Source organism: Eutrigla gurnardus (genome assembly GCF_963514095.1).
Source record: "Eutrigla gurnardus genome assembly, chromosome: 16".
Lineage (NCBI taxonomy): Eukaryota > Metazoa > Chordata > Actinopteri > Perciformes > Triglidae > Eutrigla > Eutrigla gurnardus.
In genome coordinates this window covers 5,741,260-5,762,050 of record NC_139927.1, presented here as the reverse complement: position 1 = coordinate 5,762,050, position 20,791 = coordinate 5,741,260, and the positions used below count along the sequence as shown (strand labels likewise).

Sequence of the window (20,791 nt, the reverse complement as noted above, 5' to 3'; positions counted from 1 at the left end):
GTATTGCTGACATTGATTGAACGGCTCTCACTGGAGCCGGCCGGTTGTCACTCAGCTTTAGAGGGCGAGGGAGACAAAGTGACAGCGCTGTGAACGCCGGCCATCACATTGTGCGTTGTGCAGGGGGTGACCCATTGACTGGCCCGCACGCGCTACTATGGAGTGGCTTTGGATCGCCGTGGCAACATGTATGCTCGCGTCCTGCTCTGTCAAAGGTAAGTGCTGGAACAAGCAGGAGGGCACACGTGAGGCTGTATTTTATTGTTACATCAGCCTCTGAAACGGGGCCTTTTTTTAGACGGATTGTTTACGGTGTGTGTGTATAGAATGTAAAAATATCCATTTATGAAAGCAAACTTGTTTTTTTTTAAATGCCTGTCAGGAAAACCTGTTTAATTAGGCCATTTAAAAAGCTCCGTATGGACGTGGTGTTATGCTTCTCTCTAAGGCAACGACTGGTGGTGGGAGTATGAGGAGGGGATACGACACTACAGCAAGGAGGCCCTCAACAAGGTACCATCATTATTACATGCTACATCACAGTAAAAGTATGTTAGGCTGTCAGGCTGATGACGGACTGTGATCCACGCCTTGGTTGAGAGGTGTATAAAGAGTGTATATAACATGGGAGAGCTATAGGTTTAACATGAGGCAGGATTCCAACCGTCGGGAATTTGCACACCACCAGCATAGCTGTATCAGACTAAAGACAGAGCAAAGCATCAGTGAGTGAAAGGTCAACACATTATAGGAGATATGGGACACATTCAATGTACCTGAAAGTAATGGCTTCGGTCCTGACCGTCTCTCTGTTTCTTCCTCAGGAGTTTCCGGAGAAAACTCGCCCGGCGAGCTTCAAGCATCCTGCGTTTCAGTGCCCCGACATGAGTCCTTCTACCTCCGTCCCCTCCTCAGGTCAGTTCCAGGTCGCATCCCAATTTAAATCTCTTAAATAAAACAGTCGAAACCGTGGATTTACCTACTTTTTTTTTTATCTACATCTAGTCGAGTTTGTGAAGGCGGCGGATATCAAAGTCATCGCTGCTTTGGGAGACTCACTGACAGTAGGTGTTATCTGTTTGAATATCATTAAAATAATTAGCTTTTTTATTTAAAAAGCCAAAGCTTGGATTGTTAAATATCTGTATTTACGTGTATTTTAAAAATGTAGTCGACAATACCTTTAAATGTCATTGTTGTGTCTTCCCCTTTCAGACTGCCATCGGTGCCAACGCCACCACTGTCCTCGGGATTCCTATTGAGTTTCGTCACGTGTCGTGGAGGTAACGGATGTCATCATGTGTGAAACCTTTAATGGATCACTGGCTCTGATAGAATTCATAATTATGTGCATACTTTCGTTAAATGGTTTTAAAAACGTTTTTAAATGTTCTTAATGTTGTTTTTTGGGGGGATTTTCATTTTCCAACCAGCGTTTAATTATCACAAATTATAAATAAACAGCTAGTTTTTGGCATTTCTTCATCTTGCAGCATCGGAGGCTACGGCTCATTTCAGCAAGTCATTACTTTGGCAAGTAAGATGTTTTAATCTAATGGTTTGACATCATTGTGTTCCATATAAGTCGGCTAAACAAACCCAATATGTTGTTTTAACACTTTTCTTTTCTTATTGTAATTCCAGACATCATTAAGCTGTTTAATCCCAAACTGCTGGGCGCCGCTCCCGGCAAGACGGTTCACGGGCTGCAGGCTCATATCAGCGAGACGGGCTTCAACCTGGCTGTGACCGGACACAACACCTTGTAACGAGCCGTCAGAGTGACCAACGCTTTGTAAATGTGCACGGCGACCCCTCTGTGACCTTCTGTTTTATATTTTCATGATTATTTAGCAACCTCCCCGGCCAGACGAGACATTTGATCGACACGCTGCGAGGTTACGAGGTACAGCAATGCCTGAGAGTTAGAGTTGTTAGAATCTGAAGGAAGCTGAGATATCCTGCAGAACATGCCGTCCCTGAACGTGTCTTTTAAGCAGCAGATTTCTGGTTTCTTCCTTCAGGGTCTGAACTTCGAGGAGGACTGGAAGCTTTTGACCATTCTCATGGGAATGAATGACATCTGCGATTACTGCAAAGATACGGTCTGTCTTTTTCTTTAAAACAAAGAAAAAAGATATGTTAATTAAAAAAGGGCTTTTTACAGACACACGTCATTAATATCTGCAGAGTCTCCGTGTTCCCTCTAGGCTCTGTTTTCAGTGGATAACTTCATACATTACATCACCGTCTCCTTGGAAATGCTGATGAATGAGGTAAAAACAGAAAGCGGTTTGTTGTTGGCGAGGTGTCGGCGTGGAAGCCGCTGGAAGTCACTCCTCCGTGTTCCTCCAGGTTCCTCGCATGATCGTCAACGTGGCGCAGATCCTGCCCATGCAGACGCTGAGGGAGGTGCAGAAGCCCACCCCGGGGTGCCTGCTCCAAAGGTGAGCCTCGTTCATTCTTCAGTGATTTGCACACCGTTACGTGATGTTTTGACCTTCACTCTGCAGAGGTTGGTCATAAAAGGACTGGTTCGGAAGCCATTCGTGGTCCAATTAGAAACTTATTATGGACTGCACAGCCTTCCTAATCTATTTATTTAGTTATTGACCCAGCTTTCTTGAATATTACATGGTGGCTTATTCTGTATTTTATTATCCCCTGTATTTTAACACTAATATTGTTTTCCTTTTATCTATATCTTCATGTCTGAAGCACCTTGCTGTTACGTCACTGTCTTCTGTCAATGTTGCCTATGTGTAATGTGTGTATGCAGCCCTCTTTTTACTTGCAACCAAATCTACCCTCGGGTATAAATAAAGTTACCTTACCTTACCTTTATATAAGGGTGCTGTTGAAAGTTGAACCCAAACTACAGGAGACATCTTGACATATTCAGAATTTGAAGTTTCAAGTACTAAATCCTGCAGCAGGAGCATTAAACTCCTGTATCGGTTCTTTAAATGTAGCCTGAGTCATTTTTGTGCTCTTCATGCAATGTTTAGTATTAGGAATTCATTGCATTTAAACGGCACACCATTTATATTCATTTTGCAACTGATTTTTCTGTCCTATTCTCTAGATCCTTCTGCTCGTGCCTGATAGAGCCAGAAGCCAGGTCTGCCGAGCTCCGAGAGCTGGTCGAAGTCAATCTGGAGTTCCAGGTCCAGTTTAAACATATTATCCTTAATGGGAGGGAAAAAAATCATCATCGACCATCCTGCAACTCACTATAATGTACAAAGTGGTGCACGAACCTAAAATAGCACATTAACAATAACCGACTACGAATGGATTTTCATCCACAGAAGAGACTGGAGTCGCTGCTGAACAGCGACCGTTTCTTCAAGGGCGACTTCGCCGTCGTTCTTCAGCCCTTCCTGAAACACGCCGACCCGCCCCGCCTCCCGGTAATCCGTCCTCCAGTAATGATTGGCTCGTTAAGATCCCGAGTGTGACGGCTGTAGCCGAGATGCTCGGTCAGTAAACGTGTGTTTGGTCTCTCCGAGCAGAACGGGAAGATCGACACCACCTTCTTCACTCACGACTGCTTCCATTTCACCATCAAGGGGCACGAGGAGCTGGCCAAGGGCCTGTGGAACAACATGGTGAACAATGACTGTATTTAATGGCACGGGAGGTTAAAGGTCAACAATCACTCCCATCCAGAGGGATTTCACGTGTGCAGAAATGTCACAAAATGATGAAAAGATGATGAATAATCTAATAATTTATAGCTGTAGATCTCAAGAAAATGTAGTACTATAAGTTTTATTTGATCTCGTCTCTCCGTCCCAGTTTCAGCCGGAGGGAGGAAAGATGATCGTGAGCAGCTTCTCTGATCCCATCAGCCTCATCTGTCCCTCCCTGGTAAGTCCGGTTGCCATGGCACCAGAGCAGCAGTTACCTGTGGCTTTTTAACCTGAAAGGTTCAGGAATTCTTTTGATGGAGTTAAACTGAACAAGAGGGAACTGGTCTTCAGCTGCGTTTTCTAAAGGACGTTGTTGTCGGAGAGGAAAGGAATGAAAATGTTTGAAACCTTCTTTAGATACGTTCTCAGCCCTAGTTTAGATTTTATACACATTTTTTGTGTCTGAGTCTTTTAAAGTCAGGCCTTCAAACTTTGAATGTCGAATTGACCAAATTCCCTGTGTGTGTGCACATATTTGCTCATTGTCTGTATTCTGTTTTTTTTTTTTTTTTTGGAGTCTGGCTTTCAGCAGCAAAAAATAAAGGTGATTATGATATTCTAACACCCCATCTTCTCCATGTCTCCCCCGTAGGAACACCCGTACATCTTCACCCGGCCCATAGCAGCCCGCTCAGGTCAGCCTCCCCTCCAGTCCGTCGTCCTGCTGCTCCTCGTGGCTTCCACGTGTCTCGGACTGGTGTAGTTTTTCCACTTTTAACCGGTGCTGTTTTTTACAATCACGCTAACACGGCTCGCTGGTGAGGTGATGCAGCGGATCGCCTGCAAAGGAGAGTCTACGAGCCGCTCCACACTTTGCGTGTCCTGCGGCCCCCTCGCAGCAGCATACAGGAAATGACTCGGCTCTAAGCTCCGAAGCGCCGTGCATGTGTGACGGCGAATCCTGCAGACTTAAATATTTCATCTTCAGAGGCAGTTGGAGTCGGTTTGTTGCTGAGAAGCTTTATCCGGATCGTAGCAGAAAGCAGCTTTTCTATTTTTACTTTTAAAAATGATGATTTTCCTGCTCTGACTTCAGACTAACTGTGAGGATGAGATCTCCTGTTTCTAGAATATTATCTTCTAGGTGTCATTTGAAGGAAGTGTCTTTTAACTTCACTGTTTAACTCATAAAGTGCAGATTTTGTAGTAGAAGTATCAGTTTTTGTGACACTTATACATTCATACCTAAAACATTAAACTCATTAGACTTTGCCCCAAAAATAATGTGTTTTTTAAATGTTATTTCTTTATTTCAGCTCCTATGATATTATCAAATAGCATCATGTTAAATTATGTGTGACTTTTCGACTGCTTAGTCACACGTCTGTTGCTCAGATCTCCAGGCTGCTGCTTGGCCCACTTTCCACGTCTCCGTCCTCCCAAATCACTGCATTGTTATTCACGAAGAGGCGAAGTAACCGAGTTTTTACAGCCAAACCACCCAAATGTCCTGCAGCCTTCCTACCGAAGGGTCACTGTTGTTCATCTGCAGATGCTGCGGTTCCCTCCCTATTCATCCCACTAAGAGTGTACAGTCCCTCATGTATTGACTCTGTTTAATTAGTGTGATTTGGAGGGCAGGTGGAAGCTGGATTCGCTCCGGTTACTGTGGTTTGCTGAGAAATGTTAATTCAGCCGCTGAATGGAGATGAAAGCCGTGTGGTGTTTACTCATGGTGGCAGAACCAGAACCCCTCTTACATAAGACTGAATGGGGACAGGTCCGTTCTAATGTCTTTATTAAGTGAACACTTTTCCCAGGATGTCGTTAACCAAACACTCCGGGATGTGAAATATATATTTTCCTCGAGTGTGTGCCTTCTTCTATTACTAGAAACTCATTGTAATTCAGCTCTCAGAATTGCAATGAGGTTTTTTTTTCCCGCAGCTGTTGGATCTCATAATTGCATTCAAAGAAAACCCTCTTCATATTTAAACAAAGCCGCCTGCTGCCGTTTTATGTGGGACAAATAGGAACTGACGCATATGTGGCCTTTTATTGTGTCTCCAACAGCACAATGAGGTCTTTGGGATCCGGGTGGACGCTCCAATAGGAAATTTGAAACGGCAAACAGAGCAAGCCCACGCCGTGGAAACCTTTCTTTGTCCGTCGGGTTTTTAAATGATTGTGTCGCTAACAATAGAGAAAACGACCTTATAGGCTCAAATACATCTGGCTTATGATTTAAACGGCTATCACTTTGAGGATCCATCGGTTGTACAAGTATATGTAGACCTTTATATAATGACACTGTAAAACATGCATGTGTTTCTTTATTTTAATGAAACACTTTATAACAGGTTCCCACACACATGCTTAAGTGATACAATATTAATAATGCTTATTTTATACCAAGTTACACAGACGGGAGCTTTTCAGATGCAAACATCTACATGTTGTCATGTGACCCAATAATCCAAAATAATCAATAGTACTAAGATATAAAATAAATGGTAAATAAAAACAAAAACGTGCATTGCCGTCCCATAATTTGTAAAATCAACTGGTAACCATGAACCTTGGTATGCCGATCTGTCTTTTGAATGTTCTTAATCTGTCATATTTAACCCTTTAGTTGTATTTTTCCATTATTAGAAAATAATGCTATTTTAATCTTAAACGTTCCTACAGTGATCTGTTCGGGATGAATCTAATAACCACTTTCAAAAAGGCAAAGCCTGTGCCGAACATCTTTGGAGTGCATTTAAAGTATTTATCAATGAATATTTAACCATAAGCTTCATAATTATGGAATATATAATATATGAAGCTCACAGCTCAGTGAATGCTGCATCGTCATGAGTTATGAAACGTTTTTTTTTTTTTTTTTTATCCATTCAAGCCACCAGATCACAGTCACCATGATGGCAATCATTTTCAATAAACCGTCACCATAGCAACACGTCAAGACAGAGACAAGATCAGCAAATACAGACAGAGCTGCCCCTTCTTCACTTTGGTCCTACTTGACACGGATTAATCTGACGGAGACGAGGCTTTTTACACTTTTCACATGCTTTATTACTTATTTAACAGAAACTACGAGCACGTCTCTGGTAGTAACACGAGATTTAAAGTGTCTGATCCTTAAATCAACTAATCAATCACTGATCAGGGAAAGCTTTGATAGAGCTTTTGTTTGGGAACATACTGTAATGGTGACAAATAAAATGTATTTTTTATATATTTTATGTCTTGTTTTAGAACCTAAAATAAATACTGATATTGCATAATCTGCTCCAGGAGCACCCATGGATACCTGATTGTGTAAACCTGTACACGCCCTGACAACCGTGGAGGTATGAGCAGGTACACCAGTGATCATTTGCCTATGGGATGATGATGATGTCACTTCCTCCTCCCCCCCCCCCCCCCCTCTCACGTCGTCCTATAAAAGCGGGCGCTCTTGCAGCGGGGTGTCGGTGTGAGAGACCGGAGAGGACGACGGCTGCCGGCTCACCGATGCTGCTGCTGCCGCTGCAGGAAATCTAGCTCTCCAGAAACCCAGAAAGGCGAGTTTAGTCCAGGATGCGTCCGTGAAGGCACCGCGCTGTCTCCTCCAAAAGTGTTGGAAACGCACCTCCTCGACATAAGCGCCGCTATCTTTCTGTTCCTGGAGAGCTTCATGCTCCTCGTCTCCCCCAACATGACCGGGAGAGGACTGCTCCTCCTGACCGTCCTGTCCAGCTGCGGTAAGCAGACCACGTCACGCTGCTGTGTTTGTAGTAGAGATGTGCGGCTGCCTGCTTTCAGCACCGAGGACAGCGACACGCTGCTGTTTAAACTGCGGCGGAAGATGGAGTGGATCCACCTGCAGCCTTCCACGTTCAGCCCCCCTCCTCCACCCCTCCACCCCCGGGGACAATGATAGAATGATGCATCTTTTCTTCTTCCTTCTTCTCTTGCAGTTCTGTCATTGCCAGTGACTCCGAGTCAGCTGGAGAATGAGGACGTGAAGGTAAACGCAGCGTTTTGCACTATTTCTTATTATTAATCATGTGGCAGAAGACGAATATGCTGCTTCATTAGTGTATCCACTTGCAGTGATTATGAAAATTAAATCCAAGCAATTTAACTCACTTGCCTTCTCTACGGGGGAGGGAGGGGGGGGATCTCAGTATGACCTTGTTAGGGTAAATTCTGGGAGTAATGGAGCCTTACCACCAGGATTTAGTATTGTTGGATCCATTTCAGATCTCCAGAGAGAGATAGAGAGGGAGGGGGGGTTTAGGGTTCAGAGAGATGAGACCATCGAGGGGGACATTGTATGAAAGGAGGAGAGGATTTGGGAAATGGGACTGAGTGAGGTTCAGCGACCTGGCAGGCAGAAGCAGAACGCTTTGAAATGGAAAAAGGGAAACGGTCGGGCTCGACACTGAAAGCACAATGTGAGCTGAAAATGATTCTTTGGAGCGTTTCACATCTTTTTTTTTTAATTACTGGGTGACTTTGGCACAAGAGCAGCATTCAAAGAGAAGCGGGATGAGTTTTTCCATCTATAATGCCGTGTTAATTAATTCCCACATGGAAGGACTTTTTCTTTCATCATAACATCTTTGAATAATTCTGATTGTTGTAGCATCTTTAGGATGAAGCATCCGTGTGGAGCAACTCTTGGATGTTAGGAACTTATCAGGAGTGTGTGTGTGTGTGTGTGTGTGTGTGTGTGTGTGTGTGTGTGTGTGTGTGTGTGTGTGTGTGTGTGTGTGTGTGTGTGTGTGTGTGTGTGTGTGTGTGTGTGTGTGTGTGTGTGTGTGTGTGTGTGTGTGTGTGTCTGCAGGTGATGAAATGCATCGTGGAGGCGTTGGCAGATGTGCTATCAAGGCCCCACCCCCCCAAGCCTGTCAGTCAGGAGTGTTTGGTCACACTGAAGACAGGTGAGCCCCACCCAAAAGAGAACACACTAAATCTCACAGTATTCCATAGTGATAAGATAATATAATACTCCTTTATTATCCTTTATAGTGGGGACATTTACAGGGTTAGAGCAGCAAAAGAGGATCGTGCAAATACTTAATTTACATTTGAGATTAACAGCCTTCCTTTGTCAGGATATCTACTTTTTTTTTTTTTTTATAGTATGGTCCAATTAATACAAACACACAAAACTCAACAAGAACATACACTTTTCATCCATTTAATGATGATGGAAACGTTTAGTTGGAGTGTTTTCACGTGTTGTAATCCTTAATCTGACCGTATAATCCCATGTAATGGTTTCTGCACGTTCCATCCCAGGCTGTCTTTTATAATGTAAGGCTGTATAACAATCAGACAGTGATGATTCATAAAGGACTTGGCTTGTAGGCAGAGTGAAACAAACCAGCCCTCCCTGGAGCAACGTGGCCTTTCTGGGAGAGCCAATCCCCGCTCTCCGTTTCCTCCCGAGGGCTTGACGCCCACTTCATAAGGTTAATGGATTGATGAGACGGCTGCCGGGTATAAAACTGGCTCCGTTTTAGCAGCAGGGGGTCACTAGCGCTGAGTGGGGAATATTCAGTTACATAGCCGGTGTGTTACCTTGATGCTGCCCTTGTTGTGAAAGAAATCAATCGGAGCATTACTTCACCGAGCCTTCGAGAGAGGGAAACCGTACACCGCCAGAGGGATGGAGGGGGTTCAAAGTCAATGTGTTAAAAAAAAGAAAGATCACTGACCGATATCAGAGCACGCAGCTCCGTACTTAGTCGTCCCTTTTGTGCTCGCGGCGTACAATATGCTGCAGCAGTTTGTGGGTCAGCAGAAAGTCCGGCGCTCACTGCTGCTGCGACTCACTGTCGGCCAGATGATTCATTGAGCTCCTGCTTTGAAGGCAGTGAATTTCAGGGTGATTAACTCTGATGAACCACTGAAGCAAAGTCGCTGAGCGCTGTGAAAAAGATGTATATACCTGTGTTTTACCTCCTGAAGGATCCCAAGGTTGCCTTTGGTCTCTTCTTCTTATTATTATTTAGACTTTTAACCACTAACTTGCTTTATTTTGATGTGTGTGTGTGTGTGTGTGTGTGTGTGTGTGTGTGTGTGTGTGTGTGTGTGTGTGTGTGTGTGTGTGTGTGTGTGTGTGTGTGTGTGTGTGTGATGCAGACGACAGACTGGTTTCTATCCTTCGCCATCATAACTTTCTGAAGGAGCTGCAGGAGATCGCTGTTCGAGGTGAGTCTCACACACATACAGGTTTGGGTGCTGAGCACGCTCGTTCATATGTTCATACAGACCAGAAATATGGCAACGACAGAACGTTTGATAGACTCGTATTAACTGCAGGTGGTCATGAGAGAGCTCAGCTGCACAGAGACGCTGGTAAACCTGAACCAAACACAAAAACTCCTCCTCCGACCGCCGCCGATGTCGCTGGTGAGTCCCTGCGTTTCTGCATTTCTTGTATTTCAGCAACATTCAGTCGCTCCAGTTCTCTAATCAACAATTTTTAAACGCGCCAGCTGTCAAAATGATGTATGGCTTCCATTAATTCCCGTTTCATGGCGTCAGCGAAGCCGAGCTGACACAGAGGAGATGTGCTGAGGGGTATTTAGACTCCGCTGATGCTTTCTGTGGACAGAATCCGGACGAACACAAGGTCCTTCTGCCTGACAGCACGCCTGCTTTTTAGTGTTTGAGTTAGAGCCAGACTCCCACACAGTGGGTTAGCAGTACAAGTACAAGCACAAGTACAGTAGCCACTAATAGGGGCTCCAACCAATGACGTACAAGTACAGTATGTAAGTAAACGTGAACCTGAGGACTCAAGCAACTGGCAATGTGTCTGTAAAATGAATATTTAATGAGAAGTGAACTCATTCTGACCTGCTGTGTCGAATCAATGATGCATCAGGAATCATTTCAGCTCTGATCAAAATGTCATATTATGATATTGTTTGAGTCAAAACAGAAAAAAAGCTTTAAAAAATGTTAGTTATAGTTTATATGGACTCAATCTGATTATTTATCTAGGGATATTGTTTTATAACTGTAAATAGAATTGTATATATTATAGTATGTTATTGTAGTTCATATAATTATATATAACATTAGGATGCATTTACTTTTTATTAGGTGTAACTAACAGTTATTTCCATTGTTGATTATTAAGTAAGTTAAGTATTTAGTCTGAAATGTCAGTACTTGATGTCTGATGATACAACACTGACAACATTAGTATTTAAGAGGCTGTAACCGTTTAATATTTGGTATTTGTGATGAAAATTGACTAAGCTAACTGTTTTTTAATCTTAGTACACCGTTCTGTTCAGTTCCGACACACAACGAACACGGAAATATACTGCTTCTTCTAACAACACGGGAAAATCAATGTCCTGGAGTAAATCAAATCTCCCCCTCCCGGTTCTCAGATCGATCCATGCTGGAGGCTTTGGGAGGCCCGGGTGAACGATCCATCCTGTCCCAGAAGAAGAGGACGACGGGAAGCGAAGAAAAGGATGACAGCCCGGGAGACGGAGAGTCCCGGCACGACAACGGCGGCGTGGACGAGGTGCACGAGAAGAAGGAAAACGAGGAGAGTCCAGGAAGTCATGAGTCTGAGAGGAGCGACGCTGAGAGGAGGAGTGAAGGAGAATACGAAGAGAAGAACGTTCATTCAGAGGAAAACATGATCAAGGATAAGAAAGGCAAGTATCACATTTCTTTCTGTGGTTTCTTCATAAAGTTCCAATTAAAGAAACCAATAAGATAAAACGTGCAGATTCAGATTCAGTGCTCGACGTTTTATTCAAGAAAATAAATGACATCCAAGCTAATTAAAATATGAATTAAGCAGCATCTCGATCGAGCGAGTGCAAAGTTTTGTAGATTAAAATTGCCTGCCACCACAAGAGCAGGTGATTGATGGAAGTGCTCCCATCTACATGATGAAATCCCCCCCCCAACATGTCTGGCACGCTGACAGCACAACAACAGCAATGATTAAATGCCTCCATCCCAGACTTTAAATGAGCTGCACGGTTACAGCTATCCCTTTTTTCACGGAGAATGATTTCTTTTCTTTGCACTAAAAACGGCTAAAAAAAAAAAGTACAATGAAATACCTGTTCTGTTTTAAAGGCAGCCTCTGCCAAGTTATCTGATTGCTCCAGTGATGCTTTTAATCCCCATAAAGCACAGCTTGCAGTCCTGGTGGTGGTGGTGGTGGTGGTGGTGCCAGCTGGCAAGAAATATTTCATTACCCGAAGTGGACTCTTGCTAATGGTGGAGAGTTTCTGGTGTACAAACATCTCTCATTATTCATTCTTTATATTCCTCAGCTGCTGGATCCGGTGAAAAGAGAGACGCACCCAGAATCAAATCAAAAGGGAAGAAGTCTGGTGAAGAAGATGACCTGGAGAAAGACAAGAGATCTGCATTTTTCTCACATAGGCCTAACCAAGAGGAGGAGGAGGAGGAGGAGGAGGAAGGGGGGATGAAGAGGGAGAGCTCCAAGCGATGGACCAAGAGGGGAAAGTTGTTGCCACTGAAGAAGAAAGCAGTCGGAGAGGAGGAGGCGCCGCATCACTCAAAAGAGGTGGCAGTGGAGGAGGAGAAGAAGACGCAGAGGAGTCCGGAGGAGAAGGAGCTGCAGATGATCGCTAGGAGGGCGCCTGAGGAGAGGAGGGGGTCGGAGGAAGAGGGGAGCGCCAGCCGGAAGTCAGAGGTGTTCTCCGTCTGTTAATCTCCCAACAAGCAATAAAAACAGCTCTTCCACATGTTGGGAAAGACGTTTATTCACTTTCTTCCTGCCAGTTTAACTAGAAGATATTCATCTTCTTGCTTTACTCTCACAAAGAAAGAGAATAAATGTGTTCCCCACTTTGTTAAACTACTAAAGGACTCCATGCATTATGTTAAATTCTACATATCAAGGCTAACCTGTCTGATGAGGTTTCTTGTGTTTTTTTTTTTTTACTAAAATCTAATAAAGCAGAATCCTCCCTACGACTTAAATCCCATAAAGATATAAAAAGCTCAAATGAAGCGGCCCCGCATTGTTCCATGTTTGATGTATGATGATGTATCCGGATACTTTAGAGCTCTTGTATATTTGATTGTCCTTTTTCTCACTTGCTGTCCTCTCATTATCTCTGCAGGAGCCAGAGATCGAAAGCCTGGCAGCCATTGAGTCAGAGCTGGAGAACGTTGCCCAGAAACTCCATGAGATGCGGCGAGGCTGAGACGGGAATCGATTGGTTGAAAAAAAAGAAGAAGAAGTTGACACTGCAACCTCCTCTGCCTCCTCCGCTTTACCAGCTGCTGGTTTTCAACGGTTCGAGCGTTTGAAGAAGTGACGACGTCGTGTGTTTTTCCCGGAGGGTGCTCACTTCCACCGCGCTGCTGCAGCCTCATCCCGTCCCTCACGTAGATTAGCAGACAGTAGATGCACACTGCAGCTAGACATGCGTCCTAGAAACAAACCAATGCACCGGTCCTGTGCACTAGAACACACACACACACACACACACACACACACACACACACACGCACACACGCACACACAGAACATGTGAAGGAAAAACCTTTCCCGTTTCTCCGACAATCATCCCGCTCTCTTTCTGCAAACGTGTCTTCGCCTGCTTTTTCAAATGATTTCAACACGTTGATTTATGTGATACAGGAACACACACACACACACACACACACACACACACACACACACACACACACACACACACACACAGGTTGTACAGTAACGGCATGTATACATGTACAAAGCTCTTTCTGGGATGCTTTGCTTACTAACGGGGAGCTGAAGAAGAACTGTGTAGACGTTTACTTTGTGTGGATACAGTTTAATTAAGCCAAGGCAATAAGTGAATATTTTTAGCAGATTAATGAACTGTAATTAATTTACGTAAGAAAACCAATAAATTGAATAGTTTAAATGGAAATCTGTGTCTTGGTAAATCCTTGTTAAAAGACGATGTCGTGGTTTTGCATCACTTTTAATCTTTTTTTAATGAGTGAAGCTGCTTTAACGGCGTTAGAGTGGAGATTTATTCACGGTGTGACATTTTCATGCAGTGTATTTTAAACCAGCCCATAGTGAACACTGCAGTTAGTCTGCACTCTGTGGGCGAAGAAGCTCATGAATCATCGCTCCGACACACAAGCTGTTTACTGTACATTCAAGACGACAGTGATTTAACCCTCAGTGCTGCCTCCACGACAGTCATTTATGGAACAAAGAGCCGGTGTAGTGAATCATAAAAGTGAGATTTGTATTTGGACAACAAACTGCCAACAGCCCTTGAACACAAGGTTAAAAAAACAAAACAAAAAAAAACAGAATGTGGGCAGAGGAGGAATTGAATGTGCAAAAAAAATAAATAAAAATGCTGCTTCCTCTGGCAGCTTGAATAATAACATCTAATAATACAGATGCTGCAGACACTGACACTGTAAAGAAGATCTGTGTGTATGTAGGCTACAGTATCTACCAGCCAGTTTAGGCAAATACAAATACATAAAAAGTCTGAATATCAGGTGAAACATCAGTTAAAATACTAAAACTATTTGAAAATAAATAGAAAATTCAACACAAGAAGGAAATGGTTGCAAAAGATGAAGAAACAGAATATATTACATCCCGGGCTGACTATTTTATTTCCCATTGGGGCAATACTTATTATTTATTACTTAATAAACTTTCTGCAGCAAACCATTATGACTAATATTAAAAATGTGGATCAGAGAGGTTCTGTGTGAGAGCCAGAACAAGATGGAAATCGTATTTGAAATCCATGAAAACTAAGAGAAAAAGGCACCAGATGGCGACATTCGGCTGCTTCTGCCTTTTTTTTCCAAAGTTGTGTTGGTTTGTTTTTGCTCCTCACTAGAACCCACATTCACTTGTTTCCATCCCGTCTTATGTAACAATGATAGAGGGAAAAACAAGCAGGAATGCTTTCTCATCGACGCGTGAACTAATATAATTGAATCCACCTCCGACTCATCCAACAAATCAGCAAGGGAGCAATTTAGTAAAGCGGTTCTGTGCATTATTCATGCTGTTTGCTGGAAGAACTCATGCATTTTTGAAACCTTTGTTTACTGAAAACGGCATCAGAGTAAATGATTTTACATGAGTGGAAAGAACAAACCCTGGTTTTGATGTTCCTCCTGTGGTGGGAGTAAAACAATCGTTGTGCTTTAATTCACTCCAGCTGCAGACTCCATTTCCTGCTCTCTGGCTCCAATGTTTCTATTGATTATGTATTGATACCTGAACTGGCAAAAGTTGAACATGAACATGTGACGATGTGTCTCAGTTTGTGTTCGACAGAAAACATTCGAGAACTCATGCTTGTATAAAAAAATATAACATTTTATTTCCAGCTACAAAGTGAAACATGTAACATTTTTGTCACACTTCTCAATAAAATAGTAAAAAATACTGTCGACAAAAAAGTGACACTATCGATACATTTCGAAGCACAGGAATTTGGCTTTTAAATTAACTTAAACTGTACAAAATATATACACCATTTACACATCAACAATAACAAAAAGGAATGAAATAACAATTCTTCCAGTCTTTTTCTTCTATTTTTTTTGTACAAAATAGACACTTTGTTCCTTTAACCGCTTGGTTTTTCTTCCTTCTGACCTGAATCAGGAATAGTCAACACGTCATTTTCTTTGTTCTCAGTGCCGTGGCAACGCCAACTGTGTTCCATATCTAACCTTAAACTCAGCACGCTGCCTTCTCATCCACATGCTGGGCGGAAACTCTGACCTTTCCTCTACTCGGTGTGGAGTAGAGGTGGTGGTGGGGGGGGAGGCAGAGACAAGGGCCCACATTCAGACCTGCTAACAGACACAAGCACACTCACACTCTCACACACAAGCACACATTCAGACCTGTTTGCACAGGGGAACACTGGCCCGCTGTGGTCTGCGTGCTCCATCTACAGCTGCTTAGAGTTTCCAGGTCTGGTCTGGGCTCAAAGGGAGGGCGGGGGGGTTATTAAACCCTCATTTAGGGGACGTCAAGGTTTAGATAAGGTTTAAAAATACAGTAAAATGGACGGGTCTGTAAAGGGGATTCAAGGGGGGGAAAGGGGCGGCAACCTGACAGTAGGTTTGTCAAAAAAAAAATGGAAGTTATAGTGCAGGAATCTCTCGGAGCTGCGAGGCAACCCTCTGTCTGAGTCTAGTTGGCCGATGTGCTCCAGCCGTACAAAACACACCCTTAGATAAGTGTCTGGACTACTTTAACAATGAGAAAATGACAAAACACATATTATACTGAGCTGCAAAATGAGATGGAGTTCTGTTTGTTTTTCAAGTCATAAGCTGTCCTTCAGCGGCTCACGCCATGTCTCCCATCATCTTCTTGTAGTACATGGACTCGAAGATGTCGTTCTCCCCGGGGCAGTTGTGGTGGCAGGCGCAGGACTTGATGAACATCATGTGCTTCTTCATGACCTGTCCGTCGGGGCATTTGAACTCCATGGGCAGGGTGGTGGTTCTGTGCGGGGTGCAGCAGCGGCCGTCCAGGCAGACGCCGCAGAACTTTGGCCTGTAGGACTTGGTGGTGGTGCAGCCGGAGATCTCGAACTTCATGGGCTTGGAGAGTCTGGGAGTACGGATGCACTTTTTCCCTTTCTGCAGGAGGAGAAAAAAAACAACTTCATTATAATTATGTTCCAGTGTGGATACTGTGTCATCTGGAGAGTTCATGAATGCGGTGCAGTTTAATAAAACTAAAAACTCACCCTGATGCTCTGCTCCAGCTGGGACTCGCACGGTCGCACCATGCACAGCCGGGTCTGTTTCTCCAGGCGGCAGTCGCGGTTATCGTTGGTGACTCTGGTGGAAACCCCGAGGCCACAAGTCTTGGAGCATGCGCTCCATTCAGTAGTCTGAACCAGGCAGTTCTCCCTCATCATGGAGGGATCTGGGCCATAGGTCTCTTCTTCTCTGTAGGCTGTAGAAAGGAAAGCAAACGCCGGATTAGAAAAACTGGATTATGTTTCATCTCCAACGCTTGTTTGATTTAACGAGAAAGGAGACTAACTTACCGGCCAAAGCTGAGCCCATGAAGCTGTGTCTGCTGGGAGAATCACACTCCCACTCCTCGCAGCACTTCCCCGGCACCTTGACGCGTCTCGGCATGGGGCAGTCGGGGCTGGGCAGCCTGATGTCCATGGCGCAAAGCGGCACGCAGCCCACGGCTCCATCCAGACAGGTACACTGGTACTTGCAGCTGCTCTGGAAACTCTCTCCACTCTTGTACATCATGCCTCCGAACACACAGGTGGCTCCCTCTCGAGCTGTGGAGCAAGGGGGGGGCCAAAAAGGTCATGATCCGGTTCGTGCATTCAGGACAGTTAATGATCTACAGCAGGGCGAATCCACAGTTCAATGCCTCACCTGTGCACACGCCTATGCGTCTGTTGATGGGGGCTCCGAAGTCACAGTAGAGGCCCTTGTGTGGGTCACAGAGGTCTTTCTCAGTGCAGAGCTCCCCCATCTGTTTGGCACACACCCTGCAGCAGCCGCAGCCGTCCAGCACCAGGCTCACCCCCAGGGGGCACTGAGGGGGGGCGGAGGGGCACGAGCACTGGTTGCTGCACTCCTGACCTGCAGCCTGAACACACACCGGCACACGCTTGGTTAGACACGATGCCCATAAAGTCATAGTAACACATCCAGCACACGGAGAAGGCTGCAGTTTAACTGCTTCGACAGCAATGTGAAGGTTTTAACTCACCATGTATGAGAGCGTGATGCACAGGAAAGGCAGCAAAATCATTTTCTTCATTCCAGCAGACATCTTTGCTTTCTCCTTGTAGAAATATAGATTCTAGTTAGTTTTTTTTTCCTTGAGGAAGTCTTCCTGTAGTCTCACAGTTTTGAGCTCGAGAGAAAACCGTTTTCTGATCAAGTTGATCTCTTGTCGCGTTCGCCTTCGTCCCGCTCACAGTCTTCCCTTTTTTTTGTTTCCCTTGTCTTGGTGAAAGCTAGAGTTTAGCTTCGGTAGAGGAGTTGATCTGAGTTCTGACTGCGGAGCCCGGCTCCCTTTATACTCGCTGGCCCTCGCTGCACGTCACTGGGGGCTGAATGGAGAGCCAGCCCTGGACAAACATGGACATGCTTGGCATTCTTTCCTCACTTCCTGACCCCCACTCCAGACATCCCACATTCCTGCCGTCTGAAGGCAAGGCTCTGCTGCTCAGCCAAACAACACTCTCTCTCTCAGAGCGGCTTTCATCTGGAATGGGAGGTTAAGTCTGGTTAGAGGCCTGGGACCCCACACTGGGAATTCCTGAACACTGACTTCACAAACAGACAGCCGGTACCTATAAATATTAATTTAAAAAAAGAAGAAGAAAAAAAAATCAGCACAGTTCAAAAGTGAAGGCACCACAGTTTTAAAAAGTAGACGACAGGTAGAAACTATTAAAGATGCATCAGCAAGTGATGATTTAATACAGTGACTGCGTCCGGTCGGCACAGACAGCCTGTACTTTTAGTACTTTTAGTAAACTGTTGGTTCATTTGAGTCATTAAGTTATCTAACAAGGTGCTCATACACTCCTTGTAACTCGGTCTTGTGTACTTGTGCGGTTACATCTGGGATGCTGCAGTGGCATTTTTGTGCTCTGACATCAGCGGCAGCTTTAAGCACTGAACATTAAAACACACTATGAGCACGTTATGATCTCTTTTGCATGAGGGAAGCATTTGCTTCACAAATATTTTCCTCCAATCTTGTTATGAAAAACAGAATATGCAGAGTTGTTGTTTTTTTCGCTATGATTTTATGCCCTTGTGATTAATAATATACACACCAGATACAGTAGTCGTGTTTGGAAGTATTAAGAAGTAACTTATACTCCATTATAATAAAAGTCCTGCATTTTAAATCATATTAAATACATACATAGTCACACGTATTACAAAATATATTATTAATCTGCATAGATAGCATTTTATATTCACAGGTTTCCCAACCTTTAGGGTTGTGATTCCCCTCCAAAGGGTCATAAAGATAAATCTGAGGGGTCGTGAGATGATTGATGGGTTCTGATAAACACATTTTTTTCTAATCTTAGCCTTTTAAAATATGAACGTCTGCCTCTTTAGGATGCAGACAGCTATTTAAATGACACCATCTGATAAGTTTACAGGGGAAGTCTATCATTAGCGCTAACAACAAACAGCTGGCAACAAACAAGCAGTCGAGTGTTGTTTGCCAAAAAGGTTTAATGTTTAACAATGCTTTACATTTTTTACGTTTATATTATTAATGTAAAATCGTCATCTGGAAAGTAATAAATGTATAAAATAGCGTCAATTAAAATACATAATTTTAACATGTACAAATACATAATCAAAGTCCTATGACATAATTTGAACTTGAACCCGATGGTCCTTTTCCCTGAGGTACCTGAATGCATCACCTTGCCCAGGTATGCAGGACAGGTACTTCGGGGCTAATGTTCATGCATTAGGCTGCTTCACTTCCTGACAAAAAGAGGATTGTGTTGAAAACAAAGGCTGAGGATTTCATTTCCCATTTGACTGGACGTTTTGACTCCAGGGCTCTTAGTCAGGACTAATCGTGATTAAAAACCCTGAGTCGACGTGAGTGTAAGTTGAAGGCACGAGGAGCCGATATTACGGGAACAAAGGCTACATGTTCTCCGGCTTCTCACCTGCCTAATGAGGTTTAGTCTGTGACGGAGTTAAAAAAGGCCAGGTGTGCCCTGTCCCTGGCACATTTTACTACATCAGAGGATTGCAGGAAAGAGACTAGACGGAGGTTTGTGTATTTCTTTCTCTTTTTTTTTTTTTAAACAAAAAAGGGGGATCACACACCAGACTCTTATGAAAGGCGGCCCTGCTCCTTCTCGAGCCGGCGAATCGGAAATGAAAAACTCCCAGAGAAACCTGGAGTTGAAGGAATGTGAGTGAGAAGCCAGCAGACAGGGCTGTTACTACAGAGGAAGCTTTTCCATATAAGGGCGCCTGCTCTTTTCCTAATATGGATATGTTATTTCTCCATGCTGGCTCAGTACAGTAGGAACTCCTATTAGACCATCTGAGTGAGGAAAAACACAGCAGTGAGTGAAAGTGTGGTGAGTGTGTGTGGATTCTGTCTCTCCAAACAGACCAGAGAAAGTGTGTGTGTGTGTGTGTGTGTGTGTGTGTGTGTGTGTGTGTCGTCATGTCATTACAGCCTCGGGGGCCCAAAAGGTCAACTCCATGATATCTAAAGGAAACAGCCTGATGGAGGAACGTGCTCCGGCCACGCTGCAAAACAAAACACACTTTATTGTACGTGCTCGGTAATGCGGTTTTTCTGCCGGCTTGTTTATTAAGTCGATTTATCTCACATCACAGGCAATTTTGTCCGGATTTTGTTTGAAGATAAAGTGGAATTCTGTTGTTTTGCATCAAGAGTGCTGAAGGTATACTACGATAAAGGCGTCTATCAGTTGCAGGATTATAAGAAAACAAAGTGAAAATGGTTTCTCTCGGTCATATATCGGAGCGTGGGTCGGGATGTTGTCATGCGCTCGGTTTGTTTTCGTTGTCAGGCTGACTGTTCTGTCGGTCTCTGGGGTTTCCTGTTGCTGAACGTCGGCAGGGGCCACACGCTTCACTGTTGTGCCGATCTGGATGAGTGGACGGGTTGGCCAAAGGAAACACGCGGCTCTGTGTGTGGTAGGCCCAGATATGTGGAGGCTAAGTATAGACCAAGGTATTTGTTTAGGAGAGTAGCCGCGGGTTCAAACGAGTAATGGAACTGTGGCGGCGAGACAATGTCGGAGGGAAGGGGGAGGAGTCTGTACGGCTTTGTGTTGGCATCGCCGTGGCTGAGACTCTTAATTTCACCCGTTTGAAAAATGAATCGAACCAATGCATGCAAAGTCTAAGTACGCTGGTGATGATGGGATTCGTTGATAAAAGTAAACACCTGCAGCTTTAAAAATAATGTTTTTATGTAAGACTGGTAGGTATTTTGTGGACATAATATAAAACCCAACCAAAATAGACACCAGTAAAACATTACAAAATAGCTCCCCTACAAAATAAAATACCTTGATTTCCTTTAAATCTCCATAAACAGGTTGTTTTTTTGTTCTGTAAACAGAACA

General features: G+C 44.0%; 3 protein-coding genes across 3 annotated transcripts; 2 read left to right on the top strand and 1 right to left on the bottom strand.

Annotated features, from left to right (window-relative positions):
- The first annotated feature begins 77 nt into the window (after positions 1–77).
- LOC311026937 (phospholipase B1, membrane-associated) lies at positions 78–4,901 on the top strand. The gene is made up of 16 exons (XM_084030660.1): positions 78–215; positions 449–513; positions 825–915; positions 1,006–1,064; positions 1,216–1,283; positions 1,494–1,537; positions 1,645–1,765; positions 1,855–1,906; positions 2,025–2,105; positions 2,211–2,276; positions 2,356–2,447; positions 3,086–3,167; positions 3,312–3,413; positions 3,516–3,611; positions 3,802–3,873; positions 4,288–4,901. The coding sequence occupies exons 1-16, from the start codon at positions 158–160 to the stop codon at positions 4,396–4,398; spliced, it is 1,260 nt and encodes a 419-aa protein (XP_083886786.1). The 5' UTR covers positions 78–157; the 3' UTR covers positions 4,399–4,901.
- Positions 4,902–7,101: 2,200 nt separating this feature from the next.
- On the top strand, positions 7,102–12,892 carry chga (chromogranin A). Its single transcript, XM_084030473.1, has 9 exons — positions 7,102–7,387; positions 7,604–7,653; positions 8,476–8,572; positions 9,780–9,848; positions 9,960–10,076; positions 10,190–10,220; positions 10,929–11,383; positions 11,906–12,339; positions 12,773–12,892. Exons 1-9 carry the CDS (start codon positions 7,321–7,323, stop codon positions 12,854–12,856), a joined length of 1,404 nt encoding a protein of 467 aa, XP_083886599.1. The 5' UTR covers positions 7,102–7,320; the 3' UTR covers positions 12,857–12,892.
- A 2,093-nt stretch (positions 12,893–14,985) lies between these two features.
- ccn2a (cellular communication network factor 2a) lies at positions 14,986–17,679 on the bottom strand. The gene is made up of 5 exons (XM_084030195.1): positions 17,398–17,679; positions 17,058–17,274; positions 16,706–16,957; positions 16,400–16,611; positions 14,986–16,289 (listed from the first exon to the last, which is right to left on the bottom strand). Exons 1-5 carry the CDS (start codon positions 17,458–17,460, stop codon positions 15,993–15,995), a joined length of 1,041 nt encoding a protein of 346 aa, XP_083886321.1. The 5' UTR covers positions 17,461–17,679; the 3' UTR covers positions 14,986–15,992.
- Positions 17,680–20,791: the final 3,112 nt, after the last annotated feature.

What these genes read in the sequence shown, in the direction of transcription:
- LOC311026937 (XM_084030660.1), top strand. Translation starts at nt 158, where the DNA reads ATGGAGTGGCTTTGGATCGCCGTGGCAACATGTATGCTCGCGTCCTGC. An exon ending in CCGGGGTGCCTGCTCCAAAG is followed by an intron (nt 2,448 to 3,085) that starts GTGAGCCTCGTT and finishes CCTATTCTCTAG; the next exon opens with ATCCTTCTGCTCGTGCCTGA. An exon ending in AGGGCCTGTGGAACAACATG is followed by an intron (nt 3,612 to 3,801) that starts GTGAACAATGAC and finishes TCTCCGTCCCAG; the next exon opens with TTTCAGCCGGAGGGAGGAAA.
- chga (XM_084030473.1), top strand. Translation starts at nt 7,321, where the DNA reads ATGCTCCTCGTCTCCCCCAACATGACCGGGAGAGGACTGCTCCTCCTG. An exon ending in TGGAGAATGAGGACGTGAAG is followed by an intron (nt 7,654 to 8,475) that starts GTAAACGCAGCG and finishes GTGTGTCTGCAG; the next exon opens with GTGATGAAATGCATCGTGGA. An exon ending in TTTGGTCACACTGAAGACAG is followed by an intron (nt 8,573 to 9,779) that starts GTGAGCCCCACC and finishes TGTGTGATGCAG; the next exon opens with ACGACAGACTGGTTTCTATC.
- ccn2a (XM_084030195.1), bottom strand. Translation starts at nt 17,460, where the DNA reads ATGTCTGCTGGAATGAAGAAAATGATTTTGCTGCCTTTCCTGTGCATC. An exon ending in ACGCATAGGCGTGTGCACAG is followed by an intron (nt 16,958 to 17,057) that starts GTGAGGCATTGA and finishes CTTGCTCCACAG; the next exon opens with CTCGAGAGGGAGCCACCTGT. An exon ending in CATGGGCTCAGCTTTGGCCG is followed by an intron (nt 16,612 to 16,705) that starts GTAAGTTAGTCT and finishes TCCTTTCTACAG; the next exon opens with CCTACAGAGAAGAAGAGACC.